The sequence below is a fragment of the Talpa europaea genome (genome assembly GCF_964194135.1).
Source record: "Talpa europaea genome assembly, chromosome: 1".
Classification (NCBI taxonomy): Eukaryota; Metazoa; Chordata; class Mammalia; order Eulipotyphla; family Talpidae; genus Talpa; species Talpa europaea.
In genome coordinates this window covers 27,223,947-27,246,335 of record NC_140073.1, presented here as the reverse complement: position 1 = coordinate 27,246,335, position 22,389 = coordinate 27,223,947, and the positions used below count along the sequence as shown (strand labels likewise).

Sequence of the window (22,389 nt, the reverse complement as noted above, 5' to 3'; positions counted from 1 at the left end):
ATTATCCAACCTCTACATTTTAGCCTATCATTATGGGGAATGATCAAATTAAATGGTTCTATGATTGTCTTATTTTTTCCTTCCCACATAATAATATGGTTGTTCTAAACCAGCCCTTCAAATCAACAAACATATTTGGTAAGGAGAGACCATCCTTAGCATTATGTAAAAGAGCAATGGATAGGGTATAGGAGACCAAGACTTTCACATCCACACCACCAATTAATATTGCAATATTGCATATTGCAAGTCAATTTACCTCTGTTTCTCTCTATCAAAATGAAGTGTTTGAGCTTGTAGGTGTGATCCATAGCTGTGCTCTGTGATGTGCCTTTGTAGATTAACAATGATTGAGCCTCAGACATTCTACCTAACTCATTTATCCTATAGCTATGGCAGAGTTCAGGGGTTTCTAAATTTATCCTGGAAATAAAGGGCATGCTTGGATGGAAGAATGAGTCTTCTCTGCACAATAAGAATTCCCACTGGCAAATCCTCTGTCTGGATCAGATTAAGAAATTTTAAGTTACTGGGCTGGAACCTGAAAAGTTCTTCATGTCCTAATTTTTTGTTTCCTTTGAAATTGCGCTGGTACCAATTTGATAAAAATAGAAACAGTGGATCAAAGCCACAGACACTGTCATCCTTATGAGCAGGACATGAACCCATTTCTAAAGAGACAGACCCATGCTTCCCTACCCACACAACTTCCATAGTACAAAGTTTTCAAGCAAAACACATTGATTACAATTTTTATTATAATAACATTTTTGTCTGTGTGGGCTTCTAATGCTTCTAATGCTTTTTAAAAAAAAAATCTAGGGAAAAAAAAAACAGCAACACAGGAAGACAAAATTGGGATCATTCTGACAAAATATTTCATGGCATGCTTTCCCAATCAAGAAAATAGAGCTTAACACCTACACCTCACCTTGAGAGTGGGCTAGACTTAGTGACTCACTTTTAAGGAAAGATAAAAATGAGCAATTTTACAGTGGAAATATTGGCAAACTCTATAGCAACCAAGTGATGAAGGTTATTATCACTGGTAATGCTGTGTAGTCCTTGATGGGCTGTGATGAGAATGACAAGTCACCTTTCCAATTCTATTCCCCAAACACAAAACCCCACTCTAAACATGTGAAAACATCAGACAAACATATTGGGGTATTTTGCACAGGATACCTGTCAAGCAGTCCTCAAAAGTGTCAAGAATATCAGAATTGAGAAACTATACAGACCAGAAGAGTCTATGGACACTAACAAGTAAATATAATATTCTAGGCTGGGTCCTGGAGCAGAAAGAGGATATTAATTGAAAAACTGGTGAAACCTAAATAATGCCTGCAGTTCAGTTAATAGCAACTTGCAGCTGTCTCTCTCCTGCTTTTGACAAATATACCTTGTTAGCAGAAGGGACTATGCAGGAATTGAGGGACCATAGAGGTACTATGCACAATCTGCAAATTTTCTATAAATCTATAAAAGGTTTATTTTAAAAGAACATATTGTAAACATTTTGCCGTAGAATTAAACATTTCCTGTCTCCTGATTTTCAAGAGTTATATAAAAATCCCAGAGTATTTATTTTATGTGATAATGCTTAATGAAGAGCTTAGTGGATAGTAAATATTCATTAAAGTAAATATTAATTTGTATAATTAATGAAAACATCCATAACAAGTGACCTCATCTATACTTTCTTTCTTGTTTTTATTTTCTTTATGCCTTGAGATTGTGTGGCCTGGCTTTAGATTTTATGGTACAATTTGTAGGAATGTTTAAACTAACTGGGAAGAGACAGATCATTATTACTCTTACTGTTCTATTGTAGTGTCATCCTAGTGGCTGTTTGATAGACCTCTGCCTCCAGATGGGAGTTATCATGTTTTTGAAGCAAATATGGAATAACTTCATGGAACTGGGATACCCGTGAGCACTGTATTTTTAAACTTCCTTTATATATAGTTCCAAAGAAGAAAGAGGTAGTGTGGATAGTTCTTAAGAATTTGGGGTTAGTAATCAGACAGATAAAAGTTCTGTTCCAACTCTGCTCCTTAGTAAATATGTGACCTTGTGCAAGGTAATAAATCTGTCTGAGCTTCAATTTTTGTATCTCTGAGAAAGAATCAACAGCTCTACCTCAAGAATAGCTATGAAGATTAAAAGAAATAATGGCTGAAAATGGCTTTAGAGTAACTGGTACTCTATTCAACATACCAAGAATTCAACATACCAAGGTATTTGTTGCTAAACCTAAAACATTGACAGTATAAGTTCTTCAGGCTAAAAATAACTTTCTGGTTTCTTGTGACTACCAGAAGACCAAGTTTGTTGTTTAATAAAGCATGTTCATTCCCCACCCCAATGCATAAAAGAAAGAATAAAACAAAGATAAAATCCTTGGTTGTGGAAGTTTTATACTCTGTCAACACCAAAAAAAAAAAAAAAAAAAGTCCTTAGAATCAAATTGATTGTGATGATATCAAAACAATAGCATTCTAATTTTATAATTTTAGGTAAGTTTTAATTGTGAAATGTTAATATAGAAGGAAACTGAATGCCCCCTTTATGTGTATTAAAATATATTATCTTTCCAAATACAGTGTATTTAAAACAATTTACTATAGAAATGTTTAAATCTGTTATAGAACTTAATCAAGATTAACAAGCATGACTATTTTTGACCAAGGGAAATTAACTGGTTAGTTCATTGATAATATAAATAGCAGAGGTTTGTCATCAAGACAAGATTTAGATTTGCATCTAAATCTTAAGATAATTCATGACTTGGAATATAGTATAGTATACTAGAATATTTCTGAGTCACATAATTTCAAGACTACCCCTGTGCTGTGGAAAGAGTATTGTTATTTCCTTTCCAAGTCTGAGAACTTGACTTCAATGCAGATGAATGGCTATAAATTATTGTCCACAGAAGTAACATAGTGTAATCTCTAATACTCAAACCTTTTGATCTATAAACTCAGGCAGGTGAAGTCACTTGGCTAAAAGTCACATAGCTAGTACATTGCGTGTTGGAGACTAGAATCTACATATCTTGAAACCCCATCAAAGGCTCAGTTACTTAATGTGGAATTTGATTTTACCCATATTTAGAGAACACAGCCCAGAAGATAAGGATGATGAGCAGTGAAGGACCTATAGCCAATCAAAAGGCAACATTAGTGGTTAAGTATTTTTATAGTTGGGGTTGATGGAAAGAATCATAAAAATGTATATTTATCTAATCAATATCAGGAAGCATTTAAGTATATAAGGAGATCAATTTCTGGATAAATATGTAGATGTTTACAGGATCTGGGAGAGTTCTGGAAGATTGAATCCTTTTTTCTGGTGCTAATCTTGGAAGGTGAGACCATGCAAATATCTCCAGCTCTCAGGAATGCTTAGTGCAGTCCCAAGTATAGTTGGTGTTTCTCTTTTCTACATGCACTATAAATTGTCCATCATTCCTAAAATAGAGCTCAAAAGTTCTTTGTCTGTTTTGAATGTAGGTTGATCCAGAACTGGTGGTCACGACATAAAATCAAGCGGGGAGTACAAGATGCCTCCATACCTCAGTGGGAAAATGATTGGAATCTGCAGCCCATGAATATTCATGGACTGATGGATGAGTACTTAGAAATGGGTAAGGAAAGAACTTTCTGCAGAGTTGTCATTCTTGATATTATTTTTCTACTTCATGCAGGCTTTAGTTCAAAGGAGAAAATCATTCCCCTCTTTTCTAAACTCTATCAAAACATATCTGTGCCTTTACCTCAACAGAGCTAGAAAAGATACCAAAGCACATTCTAGAAGGTGCACACATTTGCACACATTTTGTCCTCTGGCCACCATAATATTTATTCAAAGTAAGGGTTCTCATAGTTTAAAATATTTGCTCAAAAGCTACCCTCCTTGTCTTGTCATGGGAAGCAGAATCAAATGCTATGTTAAGAAATGTACCATCCCACCCAAACAAGACAATATTCCTTTTCATAATAAACCTTTGCACAGACCTAGTCTGAACCTCAGCTTTTTCAAGAAACTTATCTATATTAAGAAGAGTTCCCAGTACTTTTCTTTTTCTTTCTGGCTTATTTCACTGAGCATGATCCCTGCCAACTCCATCCATGTTGCTGCAAATTGCATGAGTTTATCTTTTTTGATTGCTGAGTAATATCTATTGTGTATATGTACCACCTCTTCTTGATCCAGTCATCTATTTTTGGGCATTTGGGTTATAAAATTTAAAAAAATGCAAAACAAAAAAAATTAAAAAATCAAAGTGTGTGAAACATAAAAAAAAGAAAGAATTCCCATTCCAACTATTAAAACCATTGAGTGCTGTCTTAACATTAGCTTTTTCTCTGAACTTCAGTTTTCTAGTCTTTGAAAAAAAGAAAACCAAATTAGGTCTCCGGTCCCTTCTTGTGCTAAGCTTTTTTTTCCCCAAGTCTTCCTCTGACTTCTTGTATTTTATTTATTCTTTCTTCATGCTGCATGGTGGAAAGAACATAGGCTTTCAATCCATCGAGATCTGAGTTTAAATGTAAATGTTAAAAGCTTTCTGGCTATCTACCCTTTGGAAGTGAACTTAACAAATAGGAACTATAGTTTTCTCAACTATAAAATGGAATAAACATGTTTACCTTGCAGAGATGTTGAAAGGATGAATGGTAATTTATGTGACGCGCCTAATATTACACTCGGATATTATACACCTAATATTATATAGGTGTATTATATACACCTAATACTATATACACTTTGTCTAATATTGTCTAATATACACCTAATATTACATGCAATAGATGATAGTGTTTCTATTACTAATAAGATGTTTACATCACTGATTTTCTAATGCTTTCCCTTTATAGTTTTGCAGTTTGGTTTTACCACCATCTTTGTTGCGGCTTTTCCTCTGGCTCCCCTTTTGGCTTTGTTAAACAACATCATTGAGATTAGGCTGGATGCATACAAATTTGTCACCCAGTGGCGCAGGCCTCTGCCAGCCCGAGCCACTGATATAGGTAAGTTCCAAAAACTGACACAGGTGAGTTTCAGAAATTAAATGGTTTTTGCATTGCTGTCATTAAGAAGTGGCTTGATTTTACTTAGCACCATGTGTTTTTCTATTTCTGGGGACTCCCTCCCAACCATAATAAAACTGAGCAGTTTTATTCAACCAAAGAATAAAATGCACACTAATGAGTAAGTGCACTTTAAACATGCTGCTTCTTTGGGCCTCCCCGGTGGCTATGGCGCAGCAGGTTGAGCACAGCGCTGTGAAGCTGTCTGCAGCCTCTGCAGCATGGGTTTGATTCCCGGCTGGCCAGGGAGGGAGATTCCTACATGGTGCAGCAGACCTCTCCTGTCTTGCCCACTGCTTCCCTCAGCAGTACTTTCGGTCCATCTGCCTGTTCTGCTCCCCACTCTGTCTCTGGTGAATCTTCTCACCCTCCCGCACCTTTGGCCTGTACCCCAGTTCTTGTATAAAATTAAATAATTTTTTTTAAAAAAATAAACATGCTGCTTCAAAACTTGTTTGTAACTTTCCATTCTTTATTACCTCATTCTTTATTACTGCTGCACAGATTTCTATTATGTTTTTATGCATTTTCGAAGCAGTCCCTTAAGTGGAGATTTTAGATTATTAATTCAGCCCTTTGCTATGAACAAGGTGAACAGCTTCATATATACTTTGACTATTTTCTCAGGATTTATTCCTAGAATGAAACTCCTGTGTCAAAGAGCACATGCAATAAAGATCTTGATGCATGGTCTGCAAAAATGCGCCATTTTCTACTCTCACTATTAGTGAATGTGGATCCATTTCCTCAGCAACTCCATTTTGTATTTTAGGCAAAATAGTCCTTTGTGTGTTTTGTGAAGCAAATATTTTATTACAAGTAGTCGTCGTCATTTTGGCTGAGTAACATTACTTTTGTAAAAATAAATATTAAATTTTGATGTGCCCAAATATTGTTTTCTTATCAATTCTGATTTCTTCTCTTATAATCTCCCCAACCAGGTAAATGTTAAATATTAAAACCTAAAGCTTCTATTTAATTTTATTTTTCACATTATAGCCACATTATAAATGTGGCCACATTATAAAGAATGTAAAAAACAAGGAAGGTAGGTGGGGAGGGAGGAGAAAGTAACCATGCTAGCCATTGACCTTTGGTACTTCTGGCATTTTTGAGTATTTCTTTCCAGGACTTTTTTTTTAAATTAACATTTTTAAGACTAAATATAATAAATGTAATCCCATTTGAAGTCTGGATGATAATCAGTAGTAAAACTCTTTTGTATGTGTATATGATTACAGGTTGATCTTCTTCCAAGTCTTGACAGCAAACTAGTTTTATTTATTTTGTGTTTTTATCTCAAAAAAAAGTATTTGGCAAAGACAAAGGCAAACCAATAGTGAATGCAGATATTCCAGTGCTTACATGATGATATAGAACGTAAAGATTGTTTTTATCACCTCAGTAAGTTCTCAACATTAGGCTTTGAAATATCTTAGGCAAATATTCCATGTCTCATTACCAGCATGAGCTGATTCCTAATGACATTGTAATTTTAAGATCTCCAGGATGGAGTCTACCTTCCTCTGTGGAAGTCTATTCAGTAGCTGTGCTGTAGTGAGACATTGTACTAAGAAAGTAAATTATGGACTTAAGTGTGGATCTAAAATAAGTACATATTTCAAAAAAAGAAAATTTCTAAAATATTCACTTGACAGCTTAAATTTTTATATTTTATTTACTTTCTTTGATCTTTTTTCCTTATTTTTTATTTTTATTTTTTAATATTTTATTTTATATAATTCTTATATCATTTTTCATTTTTGCACAATGTATGCATTTTCATTTTGGTTATATTCCCCATACAATTCCCACCCCCCTTATTTTGACCTTTATCCCTCTTCCTCCCCTCCCCTTAGTGTGTCTCTGTTTATAGTTGCTTGTTGATTTTGATATTTAGTTTGTATTAATTAGTCTTTTTCCTGGTCCCTTATTTAGGTTTTCTAAATTCCTGCTTTGAGAGACCATCCAGTATTTTTCTTTTTCTTTCTGACTTATTTTGATCTTCAATTTTTCTCCTACTAGGTATCTGGTATGGAATTCTTGAAGGAATTGGTATTTTGGCTGTGATCACCAATGCATTTGTAATTGCCATTACATCAGATTATATCCCACGTTTTGTCTATGAATATAAATATGGCCCTTGTGCAAGTCGGTTTGAATACAGCGAAAAGTAAGGGTGAATTTTGCACATTTTCCTGATATATTTTATGTGTTACTAAAAAGAAAAATTACTGCAAAGTTTTGTTCTTTGACCATTAAGAGCACTGATCCTGATCACAGCATTTATTGGATGCAACCAAGCACAATAAAAAAGGCAGCAGTGTTTCTTACAGTAAATAAGTTTAAAGTCTCTCTATGCATCACTAGGACTAAAAGGTTAAAAATATTACAGTGTATTTAGAAGTCACATTCTAGAACTGAAAAAGCCCCTTAGAAATTGTGCAACATAATCTTTTGACTATATGGATTGGAAAGTTGAAACCCATAAAGGTTTATCAGCTTGCTGAAGGGATAGAAGCTAGTTTGTAGGATAATACAGAACATGAAGAAACTGTTGACTATATAGAGAGAGATGCTTCAAATGGAATTTATAGCTAGGATTGTAAGGGTACAGAAAATGTTATCCTGGGCCTGACTCCCACATACTTTTTTTAGAATTTAAATACACATGTTAGAGCAGGATTTCTCAACTTCTGCACTAATGACATTTTATCCCAGATAATTCTCCCTTTTTGATGGGGAAGGGGCTACCCTGTGCATTGTAGGATATTCAGCAGCATCCTTGCCTTCCACTTAGATGCCAGTAGCAACCTGCAGACTCCCAAGTAGTGACCTTCAAAAATATCTCTAGACTTCACCAAATGTCCCCTGAAGAACAAGGTCACCTAGTTAGAACCATAGCTTTTTCAGTTATTTCCTACTTAAAATTATAGATCAGGGAAGAATGCATGAAGTCGCTAGTTGTGGGTAACAGAGAGAAATGGAAATTTTTGCTGGAGATTTGCCTTAGGTGTAAAAATAATGATAGCAGAGTGTTAGGAGAGGCTTCTTCTCATTCCTTCAGGAGCAACTTTGGACAAGCATCTTAACTAGAGGCAGACATATGCCCCAAAAGACTGAGCCCTGTTTTAGAATGAAATCAACCCTTAGCTCTGCTGATAAACTCAACACAGAAATGCCTTTCTGAATGCAAACATCTCAATTTTTCAAAGAGATCTAACAAAGCCATGCAGTTTTATTTTGTATCTTGGAGTCTTGTCAAAAATTTTAAGTTGAAGTCAAACACCCTGGGTTCAAATTCTAACTTCTTGCCTCTTATTAAAAGGCACAACATCAATCTGGGACTATGATTAAGAAATCATGCCTGAGATAACATTTTTGAACGGTCAAACACTAAGGAAAAAATAGTTTAAGCATCAATAGAGAAAAACCAAAGATGTACCTTTTTTCTTAATTAAAAATAGCCCAGATGCAGTGCTTAAAATGCCTCTGTGTGTTTGGCAGCCCTCTTCCTCTGAAGCATTTGCTAGTGTCTTTACTGCCACCTAGGGCAGGTGAAAATGAGGCTGTCTAAATACCTGCTCTGTGTGCATTTATAATCTGCCGTCCATGTAGATGGCACCTGACCCCTTGTCTGTATTCAGAGGCTAAAGGTGTAGAAAAATCTCAAACAGATGTGGAAGGTATTTGTGAGATTAAAACCACACATTCATAGGGACATCTTATTTCATTTTGGGGGGCGGGAGTGGCAGGGGGTAATGCTTAGTTTCCAAATGGGAATTATGTTCATTTCAGAGCGAAGTGGCAAAGAACAAGGTGCAATGAAGAGAAGGGTATTGGCAGAGAGCAGTTGAAATGAGAAATTATCAGATCCAAGTTGGACAGGCAAGGGTATGAAGTTAGCATGGCACTGAAATTAAGAATTCAGGGGTTAGTATGAGAGAGGTGCACATTTGAATTCAGGTTTTTACAATTGTTTGTCCTGGAGCAGAGGTTCTCAACATATGGGCTGCAGATCTCCTTCAGGGTCCATGAGGTCAATTCTATTTTCATAGCAATACTACATCACTTTCTACCATATTGATGTTTGCAAATATCAATGGTGAAAAGCAGTGGTAGATACAATTTTTTGGTTGCTTTGCTTAATTAAAGATCATAGCTCCCTAAATACTAGAATTTGAATTGCATTTCTCACCACTATTTTAAAAATGTCGAGAAATTCCAGAATGTTTTTGATAAAGCTGTGGTAATTTTTCATTTATTTAGATCTCTTTGAATCAGTTGGAAACCATCTAGTCATCAGTTTGAAGAAACATGTTTTATGATTGTTTATTTAACAAATTGTGAACTGTGCAAGAAGCACTTTTACATACCAAATGATGAGGGTTGTCTCGAAGAAAAATCCATGTGTGATTGTTGCAAATTATACAAACATTCCAGACAAGCTATGATTATTCAGGCTTGAGCACTTAGCAGACACTCTTTAATAAAATGCATAAAACTATTATGTCATTTTAAGGAAAATTATTGACAGTATTTATTTTCACTAATAAAATTCAAGCTTTGAAATGAAAATTTGAATTTTGGATAACTTTTATCTACCACTACAATATCTACAGATTGTTTTTTTCTGATTAAAATCAATACTGATGTTAACAATTGTGTTTTTTTTTTCATAAAGCTGTGGTAATATCTAGATGATCTTTATAACTACAGGAATAAATTTTCCAAATTACCTTTATATGATGTTATAAATCTCCTTAAGAGATAAATTCAAATTACAAGATAGACTTAGGGATTTTAATGTAAGATCCATATGAAAAGTTCAGTGCTTATTGAAATTAAACTTTATTTAGTTTATGATTTCACATTGCAACTAAACTTTAAAAACTGACTACATATACAAAATTTTGCTGAGATATCAAAGAAAAATGTGCATAACTATCTGAAACGCTATTAAAATAGTCCTCCTTTGTCCAATTACTTATCTGTGTGAGGCCAGATTCTCTAAATACTCTTTAGCCAAATCAACATATTGCAATAGAGTAAATGCACTAGCAGACATGAGAATGTAGCCGTCTTTTATGAGACAGACATCAAAAGGGATTTTTAATCACATAAAAACATAATTCTTCATACCACATTTTTCTTTCTTTTAGCTTTTTTTAATGTGCTATATTTGTGATAACTTACATCTGAACAGGTATAAACCTATGACTCTGAGTCATATGCATTATTATAAACCAGTGTTATCTAGTAAAATTTTTTTAAATAAAATTATCAATAATAAAAAATGTGGTATGCATATTAATTTTAATGGATTTGACAGTACTTTTACATGAATTGGTACATATTTTATAAATGTCTCAGCTTTAATTTCTAATACATAAAATATCAATAGGTATGTTGCTATGCAAATGGCTTTGAGACCCCCAATAAATTTTTAAAATATTGATATATAAGATAACTGAAAATATAAAGGATTTTAAGGCTTATGGGCCTAGGGAAAAGTTTTCTCTATAAACCATAGTTCTTTAATCTGTATAATGGAAAGAATAATGTATATCTTCTAAGATTGTTGTAACAACCCTGACCACAGTCTAATCCCTAATCTTATATCATAGGGATTTTTGCCTCTTTTGTTTATTGTTGAACACCAAGCATCTAGATTTTTCTTAAAAGCAAAAAATTGTAGGTCCTCAATAAATACATATTGAGTAAATTAACAAATCACAAATGAATACGTTTATTGACTGGCTGTTTAATTATAAATTACAGGGGGAAAATGACCAAGAGTTTATCTCATTAAGGGGCAATTACAGATATAATGGAAGTTAGGGAATAGAATACAAGAGTTGAAGTGCTAGGAATTTATAATTTGAGTGGAAATGAATCTTTTAAATCCTGTCATTTGTAATGAAGGAACTGCACTAGAAATTGATGAATCTCTGAATCACATAATACTTTTCTTTTCTCTCAGTTGCTTAAAAGGATATGTCAACAATAGCCTCTCCTTCTTTGACCTGAGTGAGCTCGGTATGGGAAAATCTGGTTATTGCAGGTACTTGCTTTAAATTATAGTTCTTTTCTTCTTCCTTTCCCCATTACATTACCTCCCCTTTACACATTAAAGAACCCATATATATATCATTTTGGAATATATACAAATCAAGAACATTTGGGGCCTCTACACATTAGTCTCTGTTCCTCAAATTCTTTGGTTTTTGTGGGTTTTAGGTACAGAGATTACAGAGGTCCCCCTTGGAGTTCCAAACCCTATGAATTTACCTTACAATACTGGCACATCCTCGCTGCTCGACTGGCCTTCATCATTGTGTTTGAGGTAAGTCAAAGACTGATAAAGTTATTTTGAACAAGTATTATTTATAATGTGATATCAGTCTAGCACAGTAAAAAGAGGAAAAAGCCCTTCATTCCTCCTAGCACTTATTTGATGGAAGGCAACAGTACTATTTCAAATGCAATCTTTGAAAATTGATACAGATGATATATTCTATGTTCCAATGTTTGATCGACTGTTAGTCAAATACAACATTGGGTATTCTTTTTTATAATTAGCATTTCATAATCTTTGAATATTGTACTTTTCCCCTCTTAAATTTGCAGCACCTTGTTTTTGGGATCAAGTCATTCATCGCATACCTGATTCCAGATGTACCAAAAAATCTGTATGACAGAATACGACGGGAGAAGTACCTCGTCCAAGAAATGATGTACGAAGCTGAATTAGAACATTTACAACAACAGCGGAGAAAAAGTGGTCACCCTGTTCATCATGAATGGCCTTAGTTGGTACCTGTTTCCCAGTAGGAGCAGTAGCCATGGGAATCACAGCAAGTTCAAATTTTAGGTGGGATCTAGGAGGAAGGTTATACCTGGCAATCGTGTATATTGTGCTCCTTGGAACTGCATCGCAGTTATCTCTGGTATTTGAAATAGCCAGCATTTCTAGGGAAGAAAAAGATGACTCCTGACCTTAAAATAATGCTTAGATTGACATTGCAGGAAGCCAGAATCTAATTCTCAGAACCAGACTCAGGGAGTTGTGTGTTTGGAGACCTCCACCTTCCATCAGCTGTAGCGTAATAGGAAGGGTAATGGTGAGGTTTCTAAAGACAAGATTTCAATGTAAATGTTCACACTCCAGGAATGACTTAGAATTGTGTTATCTTCATTCACATTCTAATGACTTTGAAACCATAGGGTGAGTTAATACATGCAAGAAATAATCAATTATTGCCTTTGCTGCCAAAAATCCATGTCCCTTCAGCTTACAGGTTTATAAGAATTTCCCTTGTTTCTTGCTGAGCTTATGAACCAGTGCCACAGGGAAATTATGCTGCTTTATATTCACTATGCAGTTGAAGAATTGCACATCACCTTAATAGTCAAACCAAAAATCTAAAATTCCAAAATGAATACGATTCATGAAATAATATTCTGTTGCATCTACTACATTCAAATCTATTTTGTCACTGATAGGACCAGTTATACTGCCTTTCTTTATAACTAAATGCCAATAGAGCCACATGCATATAAAACATGAATGGTTATTTTCATATCATTGAGAAGATAAATCCATACTTTACTGCAAAAGGCAGTTTTATAGTACATTTAATATTTCGCTTCCTGATTTATTACAACAGCTCTCACTGAATAACTTGAACTGCTGTAAATATGTTGATTTTCCTTGTACCTTTGCACCTTGACAATGTGTAATGCAAGTTAATTTATCAGCTCTGAGAACATTGGCACACTATCCCATTTGTGACTTGTTTATTGAGGAAAACAGAAGCCAGATGCTTTGCAATATGTATGCTTTTCCAACAATGTCATCTCTTGCTCATGAGCTAATGAAAGTAATGCATGAATATAAATTTATATTATTTGTAAAAAAAAACCACTTTTTTTCCACTTTCTTTTCATCATTGAACAGAGTTTTGTTATTATTTCTTTGATAGATTGAGTTTATTTTTAAAAATTCCCTAGAAAACAAAGTCAAATTAATTGTGAAAGACCTCAATTTGCTTTATTGTGCAGCTTCTGTTTCAGTGTCAGTTCTATTATCTATTAGTGTGACTGTTCATAGTCTAAAGAAGTGGGAATAATGGGGCATTCAATTAAAGGAAAGTCTGTGGAGGCACAAGCTTTGGTGGCCATCTGCGGCAAAAGAATTGAAATAAGAGGATGTACAGCAGTAAGTAGGACATATTTCCATATAAAACATCAAAGCTAATCTCAGTTTTTTCCTCTCCTAGAAATAGTTTGGGAGATTATACACACTCATATATAGCTTACTATTTTGGTTATTATTTGTCCAATTAACTTTTGTCCAATTAAACATAGCATAGATAGTCCCAAAATTTACACAGGCCAATTCAATACAATTGAAATATACACTAAGATTTCTCTAGTAAGAAAAGTATAAAGTTGTTCTTACTATTTTTATAATCCTTACACTGAAAATGTTTTTCTTTTTTGCTTTCCCTTGTTTCCCCCAGGGAAAAGCTAATATATTACAGTTGTCGGGTAGGTAGGTGGTTGGTTGGTTTTTGTCAAAAATATTCATATCCCTACTTGTCGTCTAATTCTGAGCAAGGGGACAAATTTCATACTCTAAAATTCTTTCACGTGCCCTTCCCACATGGGATTCTTTCATACACATTGCATAGAGATTCTGTTTCTGCCACCTATTTATAGTAACTAATTCTACTAACTCCACAAAGGAGTTCTAACCTCCTGCATCTTTGTAGCATCTGCATTTCTTTTACTTGGTTAGTTAAGTGTATTACAATGCCTGAGAATAAATACTCTCTGTCTGTTAAAGACATAAATGAATCTGATATTTATATCTTTTCCAAATGAGGGATACAGGACAAAGATATTTGTCCTGTGTGCAGCAAAAAATAATGATAGTTGTGCCCTTGAGAATTCTTCTCTTTAGGAGTTAGTTTTATATACCACCATCAGGGTTTAAAATCATATTGATTGCCTAGAGAGAAAAATGTGAATAAAGAAATGTATTTTTAATAAAACATTATAATATGTTGATAATTTTGAAACTGGTGAAAAAATAGAGTAACAGTGAAAAAATTTTCTGAGATTTTTCCTTTTATGAAACAATGCAGTAGACTCTAGCGAGGCCTTCATCACTGTTGACAACAAAATATTACAGCCCAAAACAGTATGTTAGTTTTATTTCACTCTATTTTATTTGAAAGAAATGTTTTATATCATGGTTTTCATATGAATGCAAATTATTTCTCAAAGATTTATATAGCACACACTTTTCTCAGGAATTCTGTATTATGTGAATGCTGCTTATATATTTTCATATTCTAAATTGTTGTCTTTTCAAGCAAATAACTAATACAAATGTGCATGTAGTCAGCTTTGACAGTTTGTTCAGAGCTGAAGCGCTTGCAGAGTAGGATGTGGAAAATCACTCTAGCTTGTAGCTGACATAGTTCACAACTGTCTGAGTCTCCGCATGCACTTGTAGATAATGCTGCTGCGTGACTGCATGATGAGATACAACTTCTGAATGTTGCACAATTTTTCAAAATGACTCCTAGAACAATCTATTGTAGAATGGAATGAAAAGAAGCTTTTTTCACTCAATAAATTATCATATGATATGGTATTTTTCTATAATTTGCATGTTGGATTTATTCCTTTTTTTAAAGGATAAAGTGATTTGTTGAGTGTGTATGGGGAAAGGAAATTGCTCATTCTTTCGCTCTATAAGGAAATTCTTGCAGGTTCTTGCCCCACTCATTAAAAAGTTTTCATTTTAGTCTTCTGATAAGCTCATTGTTATTTTCAAGGCATTTGCATCTGAAAGTGCAGATGGAGTATCATATTGATCCTAATAATGATTTGTAATAGAAACAGATGGGAGAAGCTTGATTAGTTTTTATGGAACTAATAATGCTTCTATCACACAGAAACATTTTCTTTTTTTCTGACTTGTGCTGGCTCTGTCAATTATCACGATCTCCTTGGGACAGATGAAGATCAATTTTAGTCTAGATATAGTACCTGTCAAGATAGTGGACATGTAGGGCCAACTGTCAATAAGAAACTACCAAATTGTGAGCGTGCATGCATACACACACACACACACACACACACAAACCTAATGGTCAAAATTGAAAATTGCTTGAAGAGTTGCTGACAGATAAGGCTGAATGTACTAGTTTGTCAATTAGGGGCAGGTAGACTTAAACCCAGAGTATGTGGGGTGTGTGTGTGTGTGTGTGTGTGTCTGAGTGTGATTGCATACACACACTCACAACCAGCATATCTTTTATATAAGAACCAGTGAGCACTTACTCTCTCTCAGATACACCCATTCAGTGTCCCCAGTTTATTTTCTCTCAAGTATGATAGCAAGTCCTGGAAATCATTGTAGGTTTTATCCAGGCAATCAGCATCTTATTTCTCTGGTTTTCATAGCTTATCAGGGAGAAGCCTATACATTCAATCTTAGAGCTTTATGACTGTCCCAGTGTGTGCTCCAGCACAATTCTCCCTGAAGAAAGCCTCTTGTTCTGGGTACAGACAGTTCAAAGTGGGAGTCTTGAGTAGTTATGTGGATGTTGCTTTAATCTTTCCCTAAGAAGGAAGGGCTGAGATTTTCAGCCATATATGTGTATTGAAATCCTCAGAATACTTCCATGTCAACTCTCACTCTCTGTAGGAAAAGCATCAACTCTCCTTTCTGTTTTTTGGAAAGTAAAACACTCCTAAATTATTATTGATAGTTGTAAAACAAAAGTTAATGAGATCTGTTTAGATATTTTTCACTAAAAATAGTTAAGTGGATGGCTAGTGCCATGTGGTACACAAGTTGTTTCAAACCATTATAATTATTTTGTCAATATCCAGATGAACACTTTAGGGCGACTTTAGTATTAAACAAGTGCTAAGAACAGACAGTTTGCTTTTTTGGGGCAGCTTTTCTCCACATGAGAAGAGGGGGATTGAATGGCCAGAATAATCTTGATGGCAAGAATAATTGTGGAAGCAATGCTTTGGGAATGGTGGAGGGGATGTCTTCCCACCTGGGCAATATAACTATATTTTGAGGTTCTATTTCAGTATTTGCTATGTACACATCCTGCCTTCTTTTTAACTGAACAAGTAGCTACAATTAAATTCATCTTTTAACATTCAGAAGAAATGAAGATTTTTCTTACTTTTTTTCTTTATCTTTCTTAATGATGAAGCTAAATAAAGTAAACTTACAAATCAGTGATAACTCTAACCAAAAAATAAATGTTTCTATTTTCCAAGTTGCAGATGAAAATACATTTAAATACATATATATGCAATTTTAGCTTCTTAGTGTGTGTCCCCTATATACATGACCTCTACACTGAATTTTTTCAAGTAGGAAAGTGCTATGAGAGTTCTGTAATTGAAGAGGGAATTGGGGGAATACTATATGTGTGTGTTATTGTTAACCAGTCAACATTTCTTTGAAACTCTCATGAGAAATTTTCAAGTGAATTTAAGTAAACTTTGCTTTGTTGAAATAGATTGAATCAATTATCCAAACAGTATTTCTAAGGTGTGTCTTCAGGGCAGTGTTCTAAAAGTAGTGAACAGTAAAGGTACTTAATAAAAACCTTTATAATGTAGGTTCCAAATAAGTCAATAGCATTGCCTAATTGCTCAGTTCTCTATAAGTTCTGCCTGTTGTACTGCTACGAATAAGCGGTTTGGGGATCGCTCCGTTATTTTTCACATGGCAATCACACTAGGGCATTTAATCAATACACTGCATGAAATTAGTTTTTTAAATGTGTCGATGCAGATTCTGTAATTGGAAACTGAGTGTTCTAAACACCTGTGCACACTCTCTTTAAAATCTTTTTTAAAAGCAGGTGAATGTTTCTGGAAATTCCAAAGGACAAAGAGGCCAAGGTCCATAAGAGGTATCACCATTATACAATGCTTTTCTTGATTTATAGTAACTCACTGTATTAAATCATAAAATCATCTTGATGGTTATGTGTGTGTGTGTGTGTGTCTTAAGACCTTAGTAGCTCAAATATTTCAGGCAATATCGATAACACTAAAAAAATAATGTTTTATAATATATCAAACCTTATTTTGAATTCTCTTTACTTGGTTGCTTGATAGACCTGACAATATATTCATATAAAAATTTAAGGGTATTTTTGCATCCCACTCCTAACCCTGCAAAGAATAGTCACATTGAGCACTTGAACACATTTCAATATGAACTTATTTTTAAAAGAAATTATTTATATAGCTATCCTCATTCTACAGACATTTTTCCTAAAATTTGTTAACTGTATAAATAGAACGTCAAATTTAGAAGTATTCCAAGTTTCTATAAAAAAAACTGTAAAATTTTGGAAATACAAAGATATCATTTTTCCATTCAGATACAGAAATAACATTGCCAGCTGAAATTTTCTATAATAATATTTTTTTTGCCTAATTTGTCATGACAATCTAGTGAGTTGTTGATATACTGATACCTCAATTAAAGGCCATCCTGCATTTTAGTAGTCAAATATTTATAAGTTTAACTTTGCATTCTGAAACTATAATGATATTACAAACAAAAGTGCAGCATTAAAGCAAGTTCATGAGTGTTTTATCCACATAGATTGATTTGGTCAGGAGATTGAATTGGAGGATGAAATAATAACATTGTCTTTGTAAGAGTTATAAATAAAAGTAACCAGTAGGTGAGTTACTATCAATTATGAGTTACAATGAATAATTTAAAAATTTTGTATTTTCATATATACCATTGCCAATACCAATTAAAATTTTATCAGTTTGCAAATAGAGTATACTCAAGGTTATTAGTGGTGGATAAAAGTGGTTAATTTTACAGTGAGCCTAGAACCTTACACTATTGTAGTAGAGCACATGAGATTTTTAAATATATGTAAATGTATATAGAGCTGAAATATCTAATATTTTAAAACAATTTATGTCTAAGGGAATAATTAAAGGGAGACTGCTTTATTTTTTTTTCCTCTTTACCTCTTGGATCTTTGTAATACTGTTGGATTAAGATTGTAATACCATAAAATATTTCAATAATATTTTCTTTGAAACACCGTTTGAAAACCCCTTGGTCTGTGATTCCTTTTTTCTCTGTAGAATACAATGGTATTAATCCATACAACTGCAAAATAATGAAGCTTGTAGTCAAAGAATATTTGAATTTAACATTTACTTTAAAACTGAATTTCTAGTATGTTTAGAGAATCACAGTTGCTTTTAACTGTGCATTGAATCATAGATTGAGATGCTGTTTACTTATCAGGGTTTACATTTTACATATGTACTACCTAACAAATGATAGGCTTGAATATTGCATTTTTCAGTAATAAACTTGTCTATATAGTGTTTTTTTCTCTTTCTTCAAGAATTTAGGACCCTTACAAAAATTACCCTCTGGAAAATCATATTTTAATTAATGGCATTAAAAAGGCTATTGTTTGGAAATGTGTGGCTTGACTTTTAACTTATACCTTATGTTTATCTTGTTATTTCTGATTTTCAAACTAGTTTGGTAGCACATGAACTAAGCCAATTTGTCTCGAAATTCCTAAAGAGAAACAATGAAGCTATTTAAATTAAAGTGAATACCATAACATATGCCATGTTCTTCGCATATTGCAGACTAAGGAGCATTAACTATCCATGTGGTCCAGTCTCTGCTAAATATTTCACAGGATTTACCCCTGTAGATCCTTAAAACAACCCTACTAAGAAGGGCAATTTTTGCTGCTTTTAATTTGTGAATTAACTAGAGTTTTGAATCTTAGCCAAGATTACTGACATCATTTATCTCAGAACTTATGTTTCTACTTAATCCCTCACTTCATCAACAGGCTGTACTTCTTATTCCAGATGGTGACAAAGAACACTGGTCATCAAAACAAATTTACTCAGAATGAGTGAAAGAGGCATTGAGGTATGTCTTCCATTTATACTAATACATTGAAATTTTTAGGCCATCCTAGGAACTCATTGTTCACAGCTCTTTTTATTGACTATTCTTGGTTATTTTGTGGCATAAGAAACAGCCATACATTTCACCCATTTCCGTGAACTGGACTGAACCTGGCATTAGATGACCTTAAATTGTACCAATGGCCTTGACACAGTCTAAGCTGATAGTCCTAAGGAGGGGCGAGGATAGAAGAGAGGTGCTATTGATTCTGCACTTTTTAGTTCCATTCCCCTTTGCTACACAACAAATGTGGTTTCTGGATACTGTAAAAGATGACTGTCCTGTGAATTCCTACCTTCCTACCTACTCTTTACCTTCTAATAGATTTGAACATGTTTGTTCAATTTAGAAGGAATCATTATATTGACCTCAAGTGGTTATTGAAACATTACCTCATAATACTGTAGACTCCATTATGTGAGAGAAAACAGCCATTTTTGTAATAATGTAATAGTATCTTCCATTTGTAAGTCATTGTATGCTTTGATAATACACCAAGTGAGAGACTGTGTGACTAAAAAAGTGATCCTGAAAATATTTCTGAGATAAATGTAACATGGTGGATTATCTATAAAATAATTTGTAAGTAAAATTTATGAGATAAGGGCCTCCCTGGTGGTGCAGGCAGTTGAGTGCAGTGCTGTGAAGCTGTCCACAACCTCTGCAGCACTGGTTCAGTACCAGCCGGCTGGCGAGAATCCCACATGGTGTGGCAGACCTCTCCTGTCTCGCCCGCTGCTCCCCTCAGCAGTGTATTTTGTCAGTCTGCCTGTTCGCGCTCTGTCTCTGGTGAATACTCTCACCTTACCATGCATCTGACCTTTACCCCAGTTTTTATTTTATTTTTTTTTTAAGATTTATTTATTTATTTGTTCAAGCACTTCTCAGCCCAGCGCTCAACCACTGCGCCACCAGGGGAGGCCCTGTACCCCAGTTCTTGTATGCATGAAAAAATAAATATTTTTAAAAATTTTGAGATAATTTGTGTATAAAATGAAGAACTACTTTTGGACTGTCAAGCAAAAGTTCAAAATCTTGAAATGTATTCTAAATTGTATATGTGTGTATACACGTAAGCCCCCGCTGTCTATTACCCAGAGCCCCTATATGGGGGGGAGGGGTCTCTGTGACTAAAGGGAACCTTATCGGTTCACAGCAAGCTCAGACCTCTCCTGTGAGGACATCTGTGCACTCTCTGGGTGAGGAGTTGCTGGCTCACAGTGAAAAGTTGGTAGATCATGATGTGAACTCTGTTATCTGAGTGTTTGTCTGTACTTCAGGCACCTTTGGGAGACAGTGGTCCACACTGGTACCATTGAAAGGGCACTACTTAGTATTTTTTCTTCAGGGTTAGAATCTCTCAATGGGGTGCAATGAGAAGATAAGATGCAGTGGTAGTAACTGATTTACCTTTTTTAAAAAATGAAAATTGGTAATTGTCAAAGAATATATGGGGGGGAATTCATATATATATATATATATATATATATATATATATATATAGTGACCACTGCTAATCTCATTCTCATCCTCTGGGTTGTATTTTTCCTGTGTCAACTATTAATTAAATCAATGAGGTTTAGCCAAAATTTCAATATTCATCTAATATATTTTTAATTTCAAATTCATAGGAATGTCTTAACTACTACATCATCAGAAAAGTAATTGCATTGTACCTCTCAATTTGCAAATCCTTATATCAACACCTTTATTAGATTGCTTGATTAAAAATACTTCCAGAAATCCTGCTCCTCATTTTCTGATATTGTTCCAAATATACCCTTTTTCTTATTTCTTCCCTCCTTTTTCCAAATGTATGTCTTCTATTCTCTCTTTTAAACTATAGCACATTTCTCTTTCTATCCTCTCTTCTTTGAGAGCGGAGGAGAAAAGCAAGGATTGGGCTCTAATTTGTAACCTCCAGTTTTTAATCCTCATTAATTCTTCCCTCTTTATCTTCTTTCTCCAGTAATAAATACTGGCAATATGCTTCTTTACAGGTTTTCTCCTCCTGGGTAACATTGAAATCACAATGCCTGTTTGGACCAGTTCTTTTACTTTGCTAACATACCATTTCTAGACCTCTTGATCTTACCTGGCCACCAAAATAAATATCTGATGCCTGCCCTAATAGACCTGATGCCCAGACATTATTTGGCTTCCTATTATCATTCATCTTATCAATCTAGCCCCCATGGCACTGCCTTTTACTTTTTAAGGATGTTATTTCTTCTCCCAAAAACTTTCACTGCATTATCAACTCACCTTTTTGATTTATAGTCCCCTCTTACTCCAGAACTTTGAAAAATATTTTCTAGAATTCAACTAGAACTTCTGTTACCTTAGCCTGATTGAAGGTGTTGAGTGTGCAGGTATGAGCTGATAGTAAATCCTGTGGGCAATCTTTTTTTGTACCAACGAAGACCCTATGCTAGTAAAATCTCCTATGAGCTGGTAAGCTATCTGCTAGGTTCTTTCTTTTACACAGTACTATTCTAGCAACATCCTGTAGGCCATTCCTTTCCTGATTACCCATTTCTGAAGAATGACTATGGACTTCTTACTGTGTACAGAGTCAATTTCTCAAATAAGGTGATAGGAAGAAATATTATGTTGAAATTACAAAAAGATCTGAGCATACCAGTCTCTCCTCTGTTCTTATCAAAGTTTATCTTTAAAGCTTGGTCAGGGAAGCTATAGGAGCAAGAATGACTGGAAGATGATTTAAGATGTGTATGCATGGGGGGGGGATGTTTAAGGCAGTTAGGTCTGTTCCAACAGCAACTTCTGGAATGGTATGTATATGTGAAATATGCCTATTTCCTCTGAAGTTTGGGATTTGGGGTAGATGTCAATCCTCCATGTTATCAGCAATGACAGAGAAGCATTGATATGCATATCTGCTTCCACATTTTCTATGTAAGCTCCAAAATATTTGATAGTTTAAAAATTACTTCAACACCCCATTAAGTTTAATATGATACAAAGAAATTGATTCTTTGCAATATAATGAAATCCAGTCCTACTTTATTTAAGAAGAAAGTTGCATATGCACTTAAGGTTTGGCTGTTTTTTCTCATCTGAAAATTGGATCTTCCAAGGTATATCCTGAGGAACAGTTATTTATAGTTATAAATAAGTATAAATAGACATTAGACATCCCTGTCTTCTAGCAGTGAAGACTACAAGTCTGTTATCCAATAGGCAAGAAGAAAATGGAGAAAGGGAGCGAGGGAAAGAGAGAGAGAGAGAGCTGCC

General features: G+C 34.4%; 1 protein-coding gene across 3 annotated transcripts in view; it reads left to right on the top strand.

The window, feature by feature from the left end:
* Nucleotides 1–11,909, top strand: part of ANO3 (anoctamin 3) — a gene marked incomplete at both ends in the record, with an annotated part of 255,438 nt that extends 243,529 nt beyond the window's left edge. For all 3 annotated transcript variants that reach the window (XM_084254786.1, XM_084254785.1, XM_084254787.1), the window contains 7 exons: nt 1,835–1,932; nt 3,519–3,652; nt 4,884–5,036; nt 7,122–7,269; nt 11,080–11,160; nt 11,337–11,442; nt 11,727–11,909. In XM_084254786.1, the coding sequence (XP_084110912.1) occupies nt 1,835–1,932; nt 3,519–3,652; nt 4,884–5,036; nt 7,122–7,269; nt 11,080–11,160; nt 11,337–11,442; nt 11,727–11,909 (903 nt within the window). The remainder of the gene's footprint in view (nt 1–1,834; nt 1,933–3,518; nt 3,653–4,883; nt 5,037–7,121; nt 7,270–11,079; nt 11,161–11,336; nt 11,443–11,726) is intronic.
* Nucleotides 11,910–22,389: the final 10,480 nt, after the last annotated feature.